This window comes from Athene noctua, chromosome 7, assembly GCF_965140245.1.
Source record: "Athene noctua chromosome 7, bAthNoc1.hap1.1, whole genome shotgun sequence".
In the NCBI taxonomy this organism is placed as follows: Eukaryota; Metazoa; Chordata; class Aves; order Strigiformes; family Strigidae; genus Athene; species Athene noctua.
The window spans coordinates 37,767,139-37,785,206 of NC_134043.1; the positions used below are offsets into that span (position 1 = coordinate 37,767,139).

General features: G+C 35.1%; 1 protein-coding gene across 1 annotated transcript in view; it reads right to left on the reverse strand.

The window, feature by feature from the left end:
- DNAH7 (dynein axonemal heavy chain 7) overlaps positions 1-18,068 on the reverse strand; it is a 116,454-nt gene that overhangs the window by 41,665 nt on the left and 56,721 nt on the right. The window contains exons 34-41 of the mRNA XM_074910712.1: positions 16,213-16,410; positions 13,375-13,530; positions 11,566-11,734; positions 8,910-9,036; positions 7,824-8,043; positions 5,699-6,571; positions 4,751-4,980; positions 2,619-2,949 (exon numbers count right to left, since the gene is read on the reverse strand). Coding sequence (XP_074766813.1) covers positions 2,619-2,949; positions 4,751-4,980; positions 5,699-6,571; positions 7,824-8,043; positions 8,910-9,036; positions 11,566-11,734; positions 13,375-13,530; positions 16,213-16,410 — 2,304 coding nt within the window. The remainder of the gene's footprint in view (positions 1-2,618; positions 2,950-4,750; positions 4,981-5,698; positions 6,572-7,823; positions 8,044-8,909; positions 9,037-11,565; positions 11,735-13,374; positions 13,531-16,212; positions 16,411-18,068) is intronic.

Consider the following 18,068-nt stretch of genomic DNA (forward strand, 5'->3'; position numbering starts at 1 on the left):
GTTCTGTGCCCCCCAAAAAAACAGAGAAATGTTAAGACTGGATTAAAAAGGAGAAAATACAATTTTTTCTTGAAACTGTGAAATATGGCTCCTGGATTTACAAGCTTTTTAATTTTTTTTTTTTTTAAACAGAAAACACACACACAAAGAGAAAAAAAAAAAAAAAAAAAACCTACACAACAACCCCCCCAAAAAAAGAAAAAAACCACCACCAAAATTCAAACAATCAAAACCATCAACCACATAAGTGTTCAGGAGAGGGAAACAAGAGTAGGTAAATAAACCCAGGGAATTTCAATGAGGCAGTGAGAAAACTAGCTGATGGGAACTCCAGGGAAAGAAGTCCTTGGAGAGGAAGAACGACCAAATTTAGCCAGCCATTCCAGGAAACAAAATTGAAGACAAATACAGATTAACTTAATAAAACTAAGGGTTATAAACAGAGTAGGAGACTATTTTAAAGGCTGAACTCAAACTCAGCTGCAATTAAAAGCAATATGAGGTGTAACAAGAAAAATTCTATAGCGACAGTTAATAGTAAGAAAAGCAAGAAAAGTTTTGTCCAGGTACTTAGTAAAAAGGTGAGATACAAGTAAATGACATATAGAGTTAAAAAGTTAATGCTCTTTGCATCTGACATCTCTAAAAGTTAACTGTGTGTAGCACAATTGATAACACTGTCAAAATACAGCAAAGATTTGACCAATGTCACACAGGTCTGGACCTACGCAATCTTTTCACTACTGAAATGAATTATGGAAAAGAGAATGTATTTATTAAATTTTCAATCGATAGAAGGTTGAGAGTAAGCACAAATACACTGGAGTAGAGAACAGGAACAAAGATATCTTGACAAATTGCAGAAATGGAATAGTAAAACTAGTACAAAAAGGAAAGAGAAAGGGAAAGCAATGACTATGTAACAGTCATTTCCAGGAAATGGAATGTTGATAGCATGAATGACAAACCACATGCATCAGTAATCCTCCTCTACACAGCATTCAGCAGAACTACAGCTGAAATACCGTATTCAGCTTTGGGCATGGCACCTGAAGGGAATGTGTGGAGATGGTCCAGAAAGAATAACCAGGAAAGGTAATTTGATTTATGAGAAAAGACTAAAAGAATAACTATTACTCAGCTTACAGAAAAGAAAACCGGAAGTGGTGAGATCAGTTACAGTCTTTAACTGCATAAAAGATAAAGAGCCATGTCCAGAGGGTGCAGGATGGAAAAGAAGGTTAAGTTGTAATGAGTAAGATTAACAGTAAACACCAGAAAAATCTTAAATAGACGTGTAAAGTGGAACAGATTACAAGTGGAAGAAGATGACATCCAGAAGTCCGTTCCTAGTTCTAAATTTCAGTGTCTTCATATGTATGTTGTTACAAAACTTAGATGTCAACAACAAAATAGCACTTAAAATTGTTACTTTTTCTAATCCTTGCTGAACAAGCCACATGAGGTATACAGTTGCTTTTGACTTTGGATACTCACTTCAGCAGTACTGAATTACGTATAGATCTGTTTCTCCAAACAAAGCACTTAATCTGTACATTTGTGTACATGGATTTATGGGCACAATTTGCAACATGTGCCCTGCTCTGCTTTCCATCACCGGTGGTCAGCATGAAGGGTGAATCAAAAGCAAGAGCTCTGTACAGGTACTCTAAGATCTCCTACACACAGATATTTTTTTGTGTGTTCACTATGCTATTTAACAATATTTTGAGGAGAAAACCTCTGGGTTTGGGGTTTTTGTTTTTGTTTTTTTTTTTTTCATTTGGAAGTTCCTACTACATTTTTTTTTTTCCTCTTGTATTATAACACTCCCTTCTTGGAGACACTAAGCATAGACAGCTTTCATTAGCCTTCAAAGCCTGGTTCTTGTCCTGTTATTCACAAGTATAATGCAATTTCCTTGAAGTGACTAAGTAGCTATCTACTATATTTGAAAAGCAAGCCAATGATTCGACAATGCCAGAATTTAAAACTTTTGATACCAAGCAATAGTTATAGATAAACTACCTGTTTTCAGACTAAGGTTTCCTTGAAAGTTTTTGAAAATTTTGTTTTCAGCAACAACAGTTGGAGTTTATAATCCTCCCTCTTACAATCTGGAAGACTTCCTTTCATCCCACCCTGAGCAAAACATTATCCAGACAAAGAAAACCTGAATATCCATAAAACCAAAGGTGGCTGCATACTCTTATGATGCATGGTCCCTTAACACAGGGAGACACCAAATTTCAACATCAGTTTCTAGACTTTGAAAGACCAGATATAAAAATATGAGTCGACAGGCTGGCAGGTTCTGAATAAGAAAGTAAAAACCATTCATTTTTTAACTTCTCATTTTTTGAGTCAAAATATTTTTGTACCAATGAATTTTGAAAAGTCTAGAATATTTGATCTTGTAGTCCATAAAATCTCAGTTACAGCTTTTTCACTAGAAAATAAAGACAGAGTAACATTTTGCTTTTTAAAATGGAAAGATTTCAAGAAGTTTCTAAATTATAAAACTGTAAGTATAATGTAAAACCTGAAAAGGCAGATATTCCATGCTTATGTATATCTGAATACCTCTCCAGTGCATGAATATGCAGTGTTAGCCATACCTGTGCTGTGAGAGTGTCAAGGGCAGCCAGAGCACTTTCTAAACAAGGCATGGCTTGTGCTAAGTCAGCATCACATTCATCTTTGATGGCTTTTGCAGCCATAGCCTGATCATTTGCCACTGCTTCGTCAGCTTTCACAACTTTCTCAGTTTTGGATACTTCCAAAGATTCTTTTTGAATAATGACCATCATCTCATCAACCTGCTTACTAGCTTCCCGTAACTGAGGTTGTAGAGCCTCCAGCTCAGGCTGCATAGAGGCTACTTGAGATGCAGCAGAGTTCAGTTTCTCCAAGCCAACTTCGTATCTTCTCTTCCTTTTCATCGTCTTACTGAAAATAAATAATATTTTATTATAAACATATTTTATCAGTACTTGATCGCTTAATTTACTGGGATCCATTCCCCAAATTTCTCACTACTCTGAATAACCAAATGGTCTGCCAATCTTGTGTGATTTGCTCAACAAATAGCAGGCAATACTTGACCCATAGTCTTGAACTATTCTTTCATGTAAACCCAGAGATTGGGATACAGATAAATAAGTGATCACTTATAGGTAAATAAGTGATTTTTAAGCTTTTGCCTCTGTTGGCAGGAGCTATAAAATCAAGGTGGCACATTACTAACAGACAAAATGAGAGGGAGGAGATGGGGATACAACTCATGAAGATTATTATTTGACATGAGATTGAAATAGGATTAATATAATTGGGAAAAACATTTTAGCAGCAGAATGTGAATGGCTCTGGGGAAGAACCAACAGAATCAAGAAATATCAAAGGCATTGGATCACTATATTCAGAACTCTATTTTTTTATTCCTGGAATTTTTTGCCACTGCAGTATTTCACACAGCCTGTTGATCAAATCAAGCACCTGTCTTGTTATGGTAGTGTCTTACCAATGAGGAGGAGAGGAAAGAAAAAGGAACTTTCCCTCACCAGTCATAATGGAACAGATGTGTACCTGCATACAGAGGTCCTTTCTGCTGCGGTCAGAGCACAGCTGAACCCTGCTAGCAAGCCCATGACACCCAGCAACTTGGAAACTGGTTTCCCAGATGTCATCTTCACTACATCCTCCAGGGAACAACACAGTAACCAAGCTGCATTAAGTACTCTGGTTGCATAATATGCATAATCAACATCTAGCAACATCACCAGGGATGTCAGAAGTGGTCTAATTCAGGTATGTTTGGAGAGCATCAAGTCAGACTTTTTGTCCAATAAGGAAGCATGTGTCCTAAGAGTACATTTTATCCACCTGTGCTGGGTTTGTGTGTGTGGCAGGGGTTTTCGGTAGCAGGGGAGGGGACTACAGAAGTGGCCCCTGTGAGAAGCTTCTTGAAGCTCCCCCAGCTCCAAGTTGGACCCGCCTCTGGCCAAGGCCGAGCCAATTAGCAATGGTGGCTGCACCTCTGTGATAACGTATTTAAGAAGGAGAAGTTGGAGTTGTGAGGAGGACACTCATGCAAACACCAAAGTCGGTAGAAGAAAGAAGGAGGAAGGGGGAGAGTTGTTTCGGTGCAGAGCCCCCCTGTATCCCATGGTAAGAGGGCAGGAGAGCCCCCTGTCACCCATGGAGGTCCATGGTGGAGCAGATACCAACCTGCAGCACATGAAGGACCCCAAACCAGAGCAGGTGACTGGATCGGAGAGTGTTTTTAAGACGTGGTAATGCTTCTCACTGTCCTATTCTGTCTGTTAAGTGTTGTTGTTAGTGTCTGAATTAAATTGTTCTATTTCTTCCCCTAACGAGTCTGTCTTTTGCCCATGACTGTCTTTTGAGCGTAATGGGTGAGTCTTCCCTCTCTGTTCTTACCTTGATTCGGGAGCCTTTTGCTTTATTTTCACCTTCCCATTCCTGAGGGGGAAGGGGGGAGTTAGTGGCTGCGTGGTGCTCAGTTGCCCTCTGGGCTCAAACCACGACAGTCCTTTGTGTACCCCAATGTGGGACAGAGGAACGTAAGATAAGGACAGTAATTGGGAGAGGCAATAATTGGCCATTCTGTCAATTTCAATTAGCTAAAACCACCAATTCACTTGTTTCATTCAGATTAGCTCTAAGAGAGAGAAAATAGTATTTTTCTGTGAACTTGAGTTCTTCTAGAAGTCACATTATAAATCCTTACGTGCGTTTGTTTTCAAGTAGACTTTTAAAAGTGGAGATCAATTCCAAATATGAAGTAGGTGTAACATAGTTGCGTCTTTGAAGCTTGGCATAGTATAAGTCAGATAAAATAATGGTAGATGTGTGAAAGCTTTTACACATATCAATACACCCACTTCGAGTTTCTTCTGACATTTCAACATCTTCCAAGAAGCGAGAGGCCACAGCTTCTAATGCATCCTCAGGCCATGTCTAAAACAAGCAAATAAATACCTTCCACTTATTCAGTACTTCACACAGATCTTAAAACATTTTTTTTAAATGTAGAAACAGTAGAAATCCTGTTACTAAAAGGAAAATTTTGAATTAAATTTTGAATTTCAATATATTTGTGTGTGTGTAACTGTCTCTGCTCTTTCTCCTCAAAATAATCTTTAACAATGCAGTACTACATTCTAAAACTGGATGAAATTAAGTTCCTCAGATACTTTATATGATTAAATTCCACATTTTATATATTCTAAAGTCTTTTGCACATAACAGATAGAATATCATTTTATTGCAAAGTATTGGGTAAAAATATGGTGTTCTGCTTCAAAAGATGTCTGTATTTTTGACAGATATTTCAGTTTCAAACTTTTTTGGCACCCTCTATTCTGATAAGTCCTGGTAATAGAAAAAACCCTACATATTTAAAACTGTAATAACTACAGTGGTATGTTCATCAGTTATACTCTTATACCACAATCAGACAAATATTGTCTTGATGATTCTGCATTCAGCCTATATGGCCTTCATTACAGTCAGAACAGTTCTAATGGTGTAAGCATTTTAAAACATGACAGTAAGAAAATTCAAGATATTTTTCACTACTAACTTGTTCAAAGAGAATTACTATAAAAAGTGTTGAAGTCATGTTTCTATTGTATTTCCCTTAGAATAACAAGCACAAAAAAAGTTTTGGTTTTACCTGAAACCAGTCTAGTGTGCAGCAGTTGACAAGTGCTGGGAATTTACGAAGACGATTACGGAAAGCATCTCCAATGGGACTCATTGCCAGTACTATATGAAGCTGATCTCGACAGCGATCAACAAACATATTAAAAAGAGCTACAGGACTGCCATCAGTCTGTTTTGTCCTGTCCCGTTGGCGATCTAATTGATGCATTTGTTCACAAATCTCTTGTTTCTCATCTACTGCAAAGAGGTTTGGCACTTCACCTGCATTTAGTAAGTTGTTGATGTCTTCTAAGAATGATTCCTTTTTAATCTGTGTATCTGTGAACAAGAAAACTCCCTGCTTTTCCCCTTCAGTAGATTTTCTTAGTATGGCTTTCAAGTCTTTGTGCCACTCATTGATACCATAACTTTTAGTTATTTCAACCTGATAAAGGTTGTATTCAGCCATATGGGCTGCTAATCGAGTAAGAGACTGTCGACCACTACCTCCAACACCAACAAGGAGGGCATGGCTGCGAGGCTGTTTTAGAATTCGGGAAATTCTACAAATATGTTCTATAGCAAACCGGAACAAGACAAGCTGCATTGGCTTCTTGCTTATGTTATTAAACTCTTCAAGGTGACTCTCTACAACTAATCTCAATTGATCCACATCACTAATCTCCCTGTATCTAGTGTCTTCTCTCTTAGGGTCATGAAAATCACAAAACATTAAGCTACGTAAGTCATCTTCTTCCACTCTGCCATCATTATTGAAGTCCAGATTCTGAAGAAGTTCATGAAAGTCTTCATGTAAGTCATTTTTCACTACTTCTTGGATAAATCCAACAAGCCAAGCCCTGTCAGGATTATCCACCAAGCGATCATAATACACTCTAAGAACCTGTATTAAAAAAAAAATATATATATATTTTATTAGTTACTTCTGCTCTTGAATTTATACTTCTTTTAAAGAAGATAAAACAAGTACAATTCTGAAAAACACTTCAAAATATAAATGTCACTACATAGAAAAAAACAAAATAGATATTTAGAATTAATTTAAACAGTTGAGTCCAGTAATATTACTTCTGAAGTGAAAATTCATACAGAAATACATACACACACACACATATACATTTATATATTTATAAACAGTATCACACAAATGCATAAAAGGCTGCTGCACAGAGGAAGGAAACATGTTGGTCTTTCCACTACAGCTAGATAGGACAAGTTAAGAGTTTGTATTTCAAGAAAGAAGACTGCAGCTGGATATTAGAAAATGTTTTTTAATGAAAAAGATAGTGAAGAACATTAATATCTTTCCCAGAAGAATTATAAGAAATTTTTAGAAAAAACACTTCAGAAGTTACTATTGTTCCTTTCTTCATGTGATCCTGCTTTGGGGAAGGATAATGGACTAGATGATCACCAAAGATCTCTTTCCATGGTCTCTTCATGCTGATTTCATTCTATGAACTATAGTTAAATATTTAAAAAGCAACAATTATCAATGACCTTGCTTTCTTTTAATCCAGAAAAAAAAAAAAAAAAAAAAAAAAAAAAAAAAAAACCACCACCACAAGAGAGCAGATATCACCTATATGGGGCATTTTCCTCTTGTTTTTAAAAGGGCTGTTTCACTTGAGCTCTTTAAGTGTGTCTATCCTATTATGACTGAAAAATAGGAAGCATTTGTTGAAGACAGTAAACTCAAGAATTTCTTCTAAAGGCAGGCCAAAAGTAAAAAAAAGAAAAAATAATAAAAATTAGGAACCAAACTTCAAATCACTCAAAATTTCCAGTGACCTGGGTCTACTTGCTGTTCTTCTCATTGTTGATATGGGGTTTTTTTGGAAGAAGGAGAGAAGAAATGGAAAGGACTGTGCAGGCATTCAAAACATCATACAGAGACTACATAATCACATGAAAGTGAAGGTATCAACAATCAACTTGTTTACTAAGATAGGATTCATACTTTGCAAAAGTCTGATTTCCTCTGCCCATAGGGTACATAATATCCTTTCTCATGAGTGTGATACCAACTCACAGCTATTAGCCAATAGGAATGACATTACAAAAATATTAATCCACAAATCCACATCTTTTTCTTATTTAAAATAAATATAATTTCTTAGTATTAGGTGATATACCTCATGAACCCAGAGACGTTTTATCATTCCTACAGATTCTGTAGTTTCAGGCCTTGAGAGGCAAACACCTTGAATAACACGTGAAAAGTCACGGAGATTGAACAAATAGTGAGATTTGGCTGGAGTAGGAAGCAGATTCTTCATAGCTTCTTTATATATACGCATGGTTCCATTAATAATTTGCGGAGTCAGTTCTACATACTGTGATGAAAAGCTATAACTGACAAATCATAAGAGGTGGTAAGAAGAGAATGATCCTCATAATTTCACCATACTATGAAATAATAAATGTGTATTAATAAATAATATTGTATACGTACACTAATTTACTTATAAATTCATGCCAGTTCTATGATTATACTTCCTCACAGGCAGCTTTACAAATCTTAGTTCTCCCACTGGATTAACTCTGAAAATCAAATCTCGTAACCATGGAACATGATGACAAATTTGACTATGTTAGACAGCTAATTATACCCTTTCCCCTCCTCATTTTTACGACTTACAGTAGCAACAGGGAAGTCAGGTCAAGTAGCCCTTGCTTTTTTCTGGGACAACTCTCCCTCAAAGGGTCAGAAGCTGTCAAATCACAAACTTGGTGTGGGAACAGGATATGAGCAACTTTTGAGGCTTAGCTGTCAGAATGGACAGACAGTGAAAGTTGAAGTCCCTCCTAATAATGGAATTAACAATTATGCAGTGGGTGAAAGGCCAGGAAAGAGTAAGCCTTCTCAAACCACAGGAAATTTAAGAGCAGTTTCCAGTTCCATTATTTGAATGACTAACCAAATTCTATTCTTATTTATTATACATCAGAGGATATTCTATTACAGAAATATCTCAACTAACTGACTTAGCCTCAGCTAATCTAAACCACTCTTAGAAACTTTAGAACAAGAACTTCACCTTTGGAATATTTTAAGATGAGCTCTATTTCTGCAGAGTAATGAATAACTCAAAAGGTACAGGATATAAAAGACTGATTTCTTTTCAAGAGCAGTGTCCCACAAACATATCTTGGAGACTTCCTAGTAGCATAATTTAAACACTGACTTTGTTTTTTCCCAATACATAGAGTTCACTTACCATACTGTTAGATGCCAGTCTAAGATTCTAGAAAAAATTGTGGACATGGATTTATCGTCAAACTCATTCATAGTAACTGTATTGAAGTGTCGCAAGAATCGTGGTGTTACTGGGTTTCGACCACCACCTAAATATTAGGAAACATTAATACTATAACAGAAAAATTTAAAATAAAACAGTAAAAACCTAGCCATTTTTTCCTAATATTCATCTTTGATTCAACTAGTAGGCTCATATTGAGAAGTACCACACTTTAACATAAACCTAATAAAAGCAACAGGCCATTCAGTGTCAGTCTTTTCTCCTGAAACCAATAGTCTGTAAAATACAGAATGAAATCATCAAGTTACAGATAAATAGATTTGAGACTATTTTAACTATGCTTCTGTTATAGAAGAAAACTTTTATTATGAAACTCCAAACCCATGTTCTTGATTTTCAAAGCATCCCAATGAAAGAAGCCTCTACAAGTAATACTGTATACTCTATTCAATTTAAATTTTATCCCCAGTTGTAGAGTTTGTATTTTTTATTACTAGATTGTGATTTGGACAATGAAGCTATGTATGGAAGTACAGGGACACAAAACAGAAATTTATTGGATACTTGCTTGTTCTGCTTGGAAATCAGGGTTAAGCTGCTTCACAGTGTGTTCAACCTTCTTATAGCAGCAAATTAGAAAAAAAGTAGCTGAAAAATGAGCAATCTACCATCCCTAACATCAGGAACATAGCTAAGGGCAACCAAATTAGCACAGTAAATTCTTTTAAAACACATGACTTTGTAGCTCAGGCATGACCCTACACTAATGAAATTAAAAGACACTGGCCTGGAGCTGTCTCACATTCAGCCACCTGAGACTTCAAGCAGAACTAGTGATTGTCTATATTTAACTGTATATGCATTACTAATATTGGCTGAGGACTCTCAGTATTTTATGCTAAATAGACCAGATATTCATCCTACTCCTATCCCAACTAAGGTAATCTCTCAGACACAGCAGTTTACAATGCTTCTTGAAGTTTACATGTGCACTGATGGTAAAATTACACAAGCTATTGGGATATAAATATGAATTTTACCCAAAAGATAATACTTTCCTACTATAAATTTTAAACCTTACTTTAACAAAAGAGCTTTAAATGTTCTTTAAATACCTTTATATTTGTTTCAGTAGCACTATATACATGTACAGATTTCAAATTTTAATTTCTTATTAGAAGAAGAATAAATAAACATGGGCTGGAAAGGAGAATATAATTTTGTGAGTTCTGGAAGTAGCTCCCTGTACATAGCTACTAAAATAAATTCTTCAGCCTGAAGCTGAATTGTGATAATTGAAACAAATAGTTAGAACCATAACTTGTGCATTTGATCAGTCCATTTTTCACCATTCTACCAGAAGAGTACTGGAACAAAACTAACTATAACTTCTCCTGTGAAAGGAAAGCTTGAACCAATATCAGAGTGGTTGAAAGTCACTTCTACACTATCGCTCTGAAACAGGAACATAGCATGAAGAGATGCTTTACAGAAAAAGCAGCTCCAAGATTTGGCTATTTCTGATGTAAAAAAAAAAAAAAAAAAAAAGGAAGAAGAAGAAAAGAGACCTGTGCAATTAAGTTATGCCAGAACATATTACAGATCATGATTTCACCTAAGATTTAGGAAAAATGAAGATGTAAAATTTTAAAATTTTTTCACAGTTTCCTTCTGCTCAGTTGCTTCACCAACTGATACTTAGATCAAGTGCTTTGAACTGTGAGTGAACACTGCCTCTAATTTAAAATGATTGAAAGAAGGAGTTTTGCTTCTTTAGGAAACCAGATACATGAAACAGGAGTGGACCCCTATCACATGGGCACGCATACCGTCCCAATATAAAAGCAGTATCAGAGAAGAACTGACATGTTTGTGTGTGTGTTTGTGTGTGCAAATAACTCTACAAAAGAAAGGAGAAAAGTCCAGGGAAGCTGAAGCAGAAAAGAGAAGGAAAGCACCAATCAGAGCCTGATTAAACACTCTAAATGTGCTCAGATAATGACAGACTTTTTAGGTGGTATGTTAGAGACAGGGTTGTGAACAATTCTGTTAAATTCTGTTACATGATTCCTGCTGTAGTGAAGGAAGTAGATTGTATAGATTCTTTAAAAGCAAACACAACAGCATCAAAGAAACAGTAATTCCACATTTAACTGATAAAATATGCCAGACACGTTTTTTAACTAAATAGTTCATATAGTCAACATGTATGCAGGCTATCAAAAACATATCATCATCTTCTTTTTGATCAAATAAAGTAAGGTTTATTCGCTTAAGAGCATCACTTAGAACTATTTAGAAAACTTCTAAAGAAATATAAAATTGACCGAAGGACAATGGAAGGTCTCATTAGACCAAAGGGATTTCATAAATAATTTGTAGGTACATTCTTGTCTTCCTGAAAAGCAGTATTTCTTACTGGCAGGCTTCTGTAGTCTCTCTGCCGCTTTTCAACCACTGTACTATAACTGATGTTCATGTTTCCTGCAAGGAAAGGGTTTCTTGAGTCCTATCCCTAGCCATAAAGACCCAAATTGTAAAACTATGAATCAATAAGCATTCAGCCTTTGGAAACGAAAGAAACAGGAAAAAGCATATAAGACACGTCTCGTACCTGGTGGTCCCATTGCACACACAATCTGAACATCTACAAGTTTAATCACTGAGCAGTCTTTAAGGTCATACCAATTCCAGTGATCTAACCACTGCCGTAGTAACTCAACAGGTGGTTGAGCACCATAGACCTCTCGTGCTGGCATATTAACATCATCTACAAAGACAACCTGAAAAGAAAAACATAAAGGATTATGCATTTATTTATTTTACTGAATATATGGCATCATTTTTCTTGATTCTGGAAACACTGCACATCAATTCACTCCCATTAAAATTAAAATTCAAAAACTTGTATTGATGTGTATCACTCCAATACAAGTTTTTGAAAAGCAGCCCTAAGCTCTTAATGGACATGCTGCTGAGTTAAATAAAAATCAAACTTAAGAAGTAACTGTGTCAGTTTAAGGCCATTATAAAATAAAAAATGGTAAACTAACACTTGCTATTTAAACTTCACTGTGCTACTTACGTGGCTCTTCTTGGAAAAAAGATGGAATCAAGAAGACCCACAGAAATCTCAAACTTCAGTGAGACTATGGTTGTGTTTTAAAATCTATTAAACATTACATTTTTCTTGGCACTGCTGTTCCTAAAGTATAGGCCACTGCTGATGAGGAAATATCTTCACACAACTAACCTAATGCAACTGCTATGCAAGATCTAGAGAGACCTTTATGCATTCTATCCCCCTTTCTTCTCATTCTCTAACTGATACAGAGTAGAGATTTGGTAAAAAGAAAAACAGGTTAAATTGTGGGCCTTGTATCCTATTTAGCACTGCAATTTGGGCAACATTCTGAAATGGTTTTAAGTGTTCTTGACTAATACAGATCAAGACAAAATTCATCCCTTCAAAGTATCTTTACATTTTTAAGACTGGGCTAAAATACATCCTAAAAGAATAGCTTGGAGGGGGAGGCAGGGGAAGACTTTAAAACACTTTAAATGGTGCTTCCTTAAGGAACTTCTAACATTAACACACTTTGCTCTTGATAACATTTATTAAATAATAGCTAGGAAATACTAAAAATGAGAAAAAAAATGAGGATGTAAATACAAAAAGTCTATAGGCATCATAAAAGTATCAGTATTAAATCATACACAGCTATCATTGCATTTTAAACACAATAATTTTAAATTTTTCCATAAAAGCTAAATTTTTCCTTAATCTGGGTTGAAAAAAAAAAAATAGAAACTCCTTAGATTTCAATTTTCACTCTCATTGAAACTTCTAGACAGAGGACAAAAGGATTTGTTTACTTCGGGAAAAAAAAAAAAAAAAAAAAAAAGAGATAGATCTACTCTAATATCCTTCTTGAGCTTCTGAGTACTCAGAGTTCCACTGATCCTGAAAGGTTTGGCAGGCATCCATGATAAAAACATAAAAGATTCCAATCTTCTTTAAGTCTTCCAAAATCATTGAACTATCCAGGCTGTAAGGAAACCTGGAGTTCACCTAGTCCAACTTCATGCTCAACGCTGATTTCTCGGTTATTTCATACCAGCAAGAAGCTTACCCATACAGAACTCTTATCTCAAGGATAATATCACAAAATATGGAGCAGGAAGTATAACTGTTATTCATCTCATATCATATATCATATTTTACTCTGTTGATTAAGACAGGATGCATGTTACTGGGAGAAGGAAGAACAGAAACACGAGGAACTAAATTAAAAGAATTAGAACTCTGACAGTTTATTTCAAGTTGAGCATCCTTTCCTGATATCACCTGTGATCGGTTGAGAAAATAGTGCATTTACATATTTGTTTGCATTTAAACACTTATTTACAATATATCAGTTACCATTCTTTTCCCAAGAGGAGGTCCAAAAATTCCTCTTCTCCTTTTGTCCAGCTTGGACATTATAATATTCTGAGTCTGAGCTGCTGTAGTTTGTGCTGAAAAGTTAATGAGCAGTGTCTTGTAGACTTCTTTATTCAAATTATTTAAAAGAAAATTCTGGAAGGATTGTAAAGAGGGAGAAGTTAAACTACACACATAGATAAATTCTATAGCACTTTAGCAAATAGCAATCAAACAGGCATTTTTGTACCATTTTTATTTGATTTAAAATGATAAAGTAGTAATTTATCTCTAAGAGAGCTCTAATAATATTTCATTGGATGAACCAATATTGTCGAATAATTCGAAATGTAATAAACTTGATATGTCAGAAAAAATTTCTACTTCCAATATAGTCGTTTTCACATTTTCTCAGAAAAAAAAAAAATCTTCCTAGTGTATTATATCATTTCAGTATGTTAATATTTTGCACACACTTCATAGTACTAATTAGAGTTGATACATATTGTCTTTCCTAATCCACACCCAAATTTGCAAAAGTATCCACAGGTCCAAATATTTATGCCTAGTTTTGAAGAGTTTCCAGGACTATTTCCTTTGAAGGGCATAGCAAGAATATCTAAAGATAAACTTTACCATCAAGATTGGTAGTATTTTTTAATGCTAACTACCTTCCAAAGTCCCTTATGTCAGCTGCAGTTTAACCTCTGGGGGAAATCTGGATCAAAGTCAGCATTTCAAGTAAGACTGAATGGGACTCATTTCTTAGCTGCACGTGAGTAAAACCACAGGGAAAGACACACTTCCATCCTTCCAGCAGCTGCTACAGAGCATTATTGCATATAAAATAATGTCTCTAATGACTAGTCTAATCCTTGTCAACAGCCTCCTGAACTGACACCTTCCAAGACTGTATAGGTTTTTCAGCAGAAAGAATGTTTAATCTCTATCCTAGAAGGAAAAATCTGAGCTATTGCACAAAAATATAACAATGACACCTTAAGGAAACTATAGAGCAATGTAACTCAATGGTCACATTTCTTTTATTCTTTTGATCAGTTCTGTACTCCCAAGAAATATCACATTCTTAACTCTCACCTCAGAAATTAACTATGCAGTAGAAACTAGTCATATTCCTCACTATAAACAAATGTTTTACTTATGCTTCATTATATTTCTGACATCAATATTCCAGGAAGTCTTTTATGAACAGATCTCCTTCCAGCCTTAATATTTATTTTCTTCAAAATTATTTCAGAAATGTAAATTAAAATCAAAACTAAGTTAAATAATCCTTAGACAGTAATTTCACAGTCAATTTTTATCACACAAAAGGAAGGAAAGATAACAGATTCAAGACCATGGAACCAAATTTATTTTATCTGTTTACATAATTTTAAAGTTTTGCGCTCTCTGTAAAACAATTGAGTGTACACAGGCTTCATGCTGATTGCACTGGAGCAATCAACAGAAGCAAAATTCTCTACAAAAAGACATATTGGAGGAAAAAAGAATAAAAACAATTTTGTGCTGCTCAGAGGAATGTCTTCTTCCTTCTCTTTATGATTTAAGAATCTCATTAGCTACAAATGCAATAATGGCTTTGCCATATCTCCAATCATATATCCCCTTTTTGCCTCAAAAGTATACTGCTTCACAGATCTAGATGAAACACAGTGAAAAATGCCAAATTTGGAAATTTCTGCAAGTGAATCTCGTAACACGAACACTCGATTGGCACAGTTCCATGGCCTGTCAGGCTTTAATAGTCGCCCAGAAAGATTTATGGTATCCAGATTTAACCCATAGTATCTGTCAGAGGTCTGAAGAATTAAAATGTATGTCTGAAGAATTAAAATGTAAAATTTTAAATCTAGACCATTAGAATCATTTTCTCTATTACCCATATTGTTATTTTAATAGTCACATGATAAAATTCAATTTAACAAAGTATCACTTGGCAACTCAAGATGAAAAAAGGAAATACTCTATCCAAAAATAACAATGACTCAATTCTTTCAAAAAGATAGTAAAATCTGCTTTCAATTATACAGTCTGACTTATCCCTTTAGACAGAAAAAGTAATATTTCTAGACATGGAAAAAATAAAAAAGCATTTATCTTGATTTCTTATTCTAATACCTGAAGTTACAATGCCTTTTACAAGACTGTTATTCCCTTTGATTGGAACTTCACAAGCTCTGAGAAATGTATTGCACTTGGCTGTACTAAGTCATTACTTACATTAAATGTTTTGATTACTTACTATCACGTGTTTTGATTATTATTAGGCAGACTCAAAGCTAAGTATATCTTGCTTCTTTCAATATAAAAATGCACACTGGTAACTTAAAAACCAACTGTCAATAATTTGTTTTCTCTTCAGTTCTCAGTGCTCAATATTATTTATTAAACAGAATTCAAATTACATTAAAGACAAAATTAATAATTTTCTTACAATCTTTTCTATGGTACACACCAGTACAGAGATATGGAAAGGTAATGGGCAAAATACTATCCACAAACACAATGTAAAGTAAATCAATACAGGAACCAAACGGAACAGTCCTGTTTGGGTTCTATTAGCAGCTTATTCCAGTGGGTACCTGAGTGCTTCTTAGGAATTTAGTCTGGAAGTGCAGAGAAGAAAAAAAAAAAAAAAACCACAAAACCCCAAACCCACCACCTTTTGCTATGCAACTGTATTTTTAGTTGCCCATAATTTTATTTCATAATATACAATTCATGTCTCATTTTCCTTCTAAAAAAAGCTATCAAATTATTAATCATCTTAACCCTTTTAGAACTAAGTCTAATGTCAGTATTAAAAGTACTTACAGTAATATAGGTACTTTTTCCCGTTCCTGTTGGCCCCACAAATAGAGAAGGTTTTTGATGCACTGTCAACAATTCCATCAATGCCATGTATCGAACAGTATCCAGAGTTGGCACAATTATTTCATTAAACATCATATGTTGAGGTATAGGAGGAGTTGATTTGAGTGTTTCCACCCAGGGTTCCCAAATTCCTGCTCCCTATTTTAATTTATATGAAAGTTATATACATACATACACACACATATATATATATATATATATATATATATAAAATAAACAGGAGAAAAGCATAGAACCAATGGAAATAGCAAAATCAAAGTTCTGTAAATTAATAGATGGGATTATCTATCAATTTTCTAAAAGATTACAAAATAATTTTGTTGGTTTGCTTCATAATGCAGTGCTTTCAGTTTGAGAGTACTTAAAAAGAAACATAATGCCTGTGCCTGAATCATGCAAGCATGCAACTGCTTAAAGACAAGGACTTTATCTTACCTTTTATATCTGTACAAATATTTATATAGATATATAAAATGGAAAAATATATATATTTTTATATGTGCATCACATATAGTGTGTGTATATATATATATATGTAATAAAATAGAAAATTACTAATACATTTAATTACTAAAACTAAAAAGGCATCATCAGCCTTTCCATGGACTCTCATTCATAATAAATACCTCTAAACTATGGAATTTGAGGGCAGATTAATTTTAGTGCTGAAGCTCCACAGCAAATCTTTCTCTTCCTATGAGAGGAGTCTTAAAAGATGTCAAAACTCTCCAGCAGTAAATTAATATAAGAAGATATTTTTTTTCATTGTAAATAACCCTGAAACAACTGTATGTTCTATGTTATCCCAAAAAAATTCTATCTTGAGATAAAAGTCATATTAAATTCCTTGAGATTGCTCTTTCCTTAAGTCTTAGAGGGGGCATATTCCCACCTTTGCAAAGAAAAAACCCTTTATTGGAAGAGAATGTTTTTATAGATTATGATCAGAAGACATAAAGCCTTTACTGCTGATTGAAATCTCAGCCACCTTCCTTGGCAAGTGAAGCGCTAAGGCTTGGACAATAGGCCCAAGCCAGAGTTGACCTATAGATGAATCCTGTATATTTTATAACTAAGAACCATTATGCTAATAGGAATTATACTAAGTTATAACCAATCACCTATTCTGATGTAAAAGGTGGTGAAGCCTGAGCAACAGGCCCCAAGCTGAAGCTGCTAACTTAGTATGTAGTCACTGACAAAATATGTATGCTCATTTATGAAAGATGTAGCTTAGATATCATATACTTATTACTGGTGATGGATGTAATGAAAACATGTCTATCCTGAATGTATCTCTCTTCTTTTCTGTGTAGGGGTAAGTTAACAAAGCCGTGAAGCCAGCTGTCCGGCCTTGGGACAGACGTATGGCCTTGTTTTAAAAAGAACATAAATAAATTAGATAAGGAGAGAAACTGCCTTAGCGTCTCCCTTGAGCCCTGGCCAGGCTCTGGGGGGAATCTAATGAGAGAGTGAAACCAGATATTTCCGCTTAAAACAAAGGTGCCAGCTATTCTGGCTTGCTGATTTTTAGGTATATAAGGCTGGACCCACTTGCAGCGACTTTGGGTGCCTCACCTACAGGTGAATGCTCTGCATAGGATTTCCCACTTGCAGGGAAAGGTTCTCCAAACCTTCGCTGTAACCGGGGCTGCCCAGCCACTGCGGGTCTGGATGATGGTAACATGTGCAAGTGGTGATGGATCTTTCTTAATCACTATTCTCTCTCTCAGGTAGTAATGATTTGATGCATTACACGGTATTTTCCTATTTGTTTAAGCGCGCTGTTCTGTCTT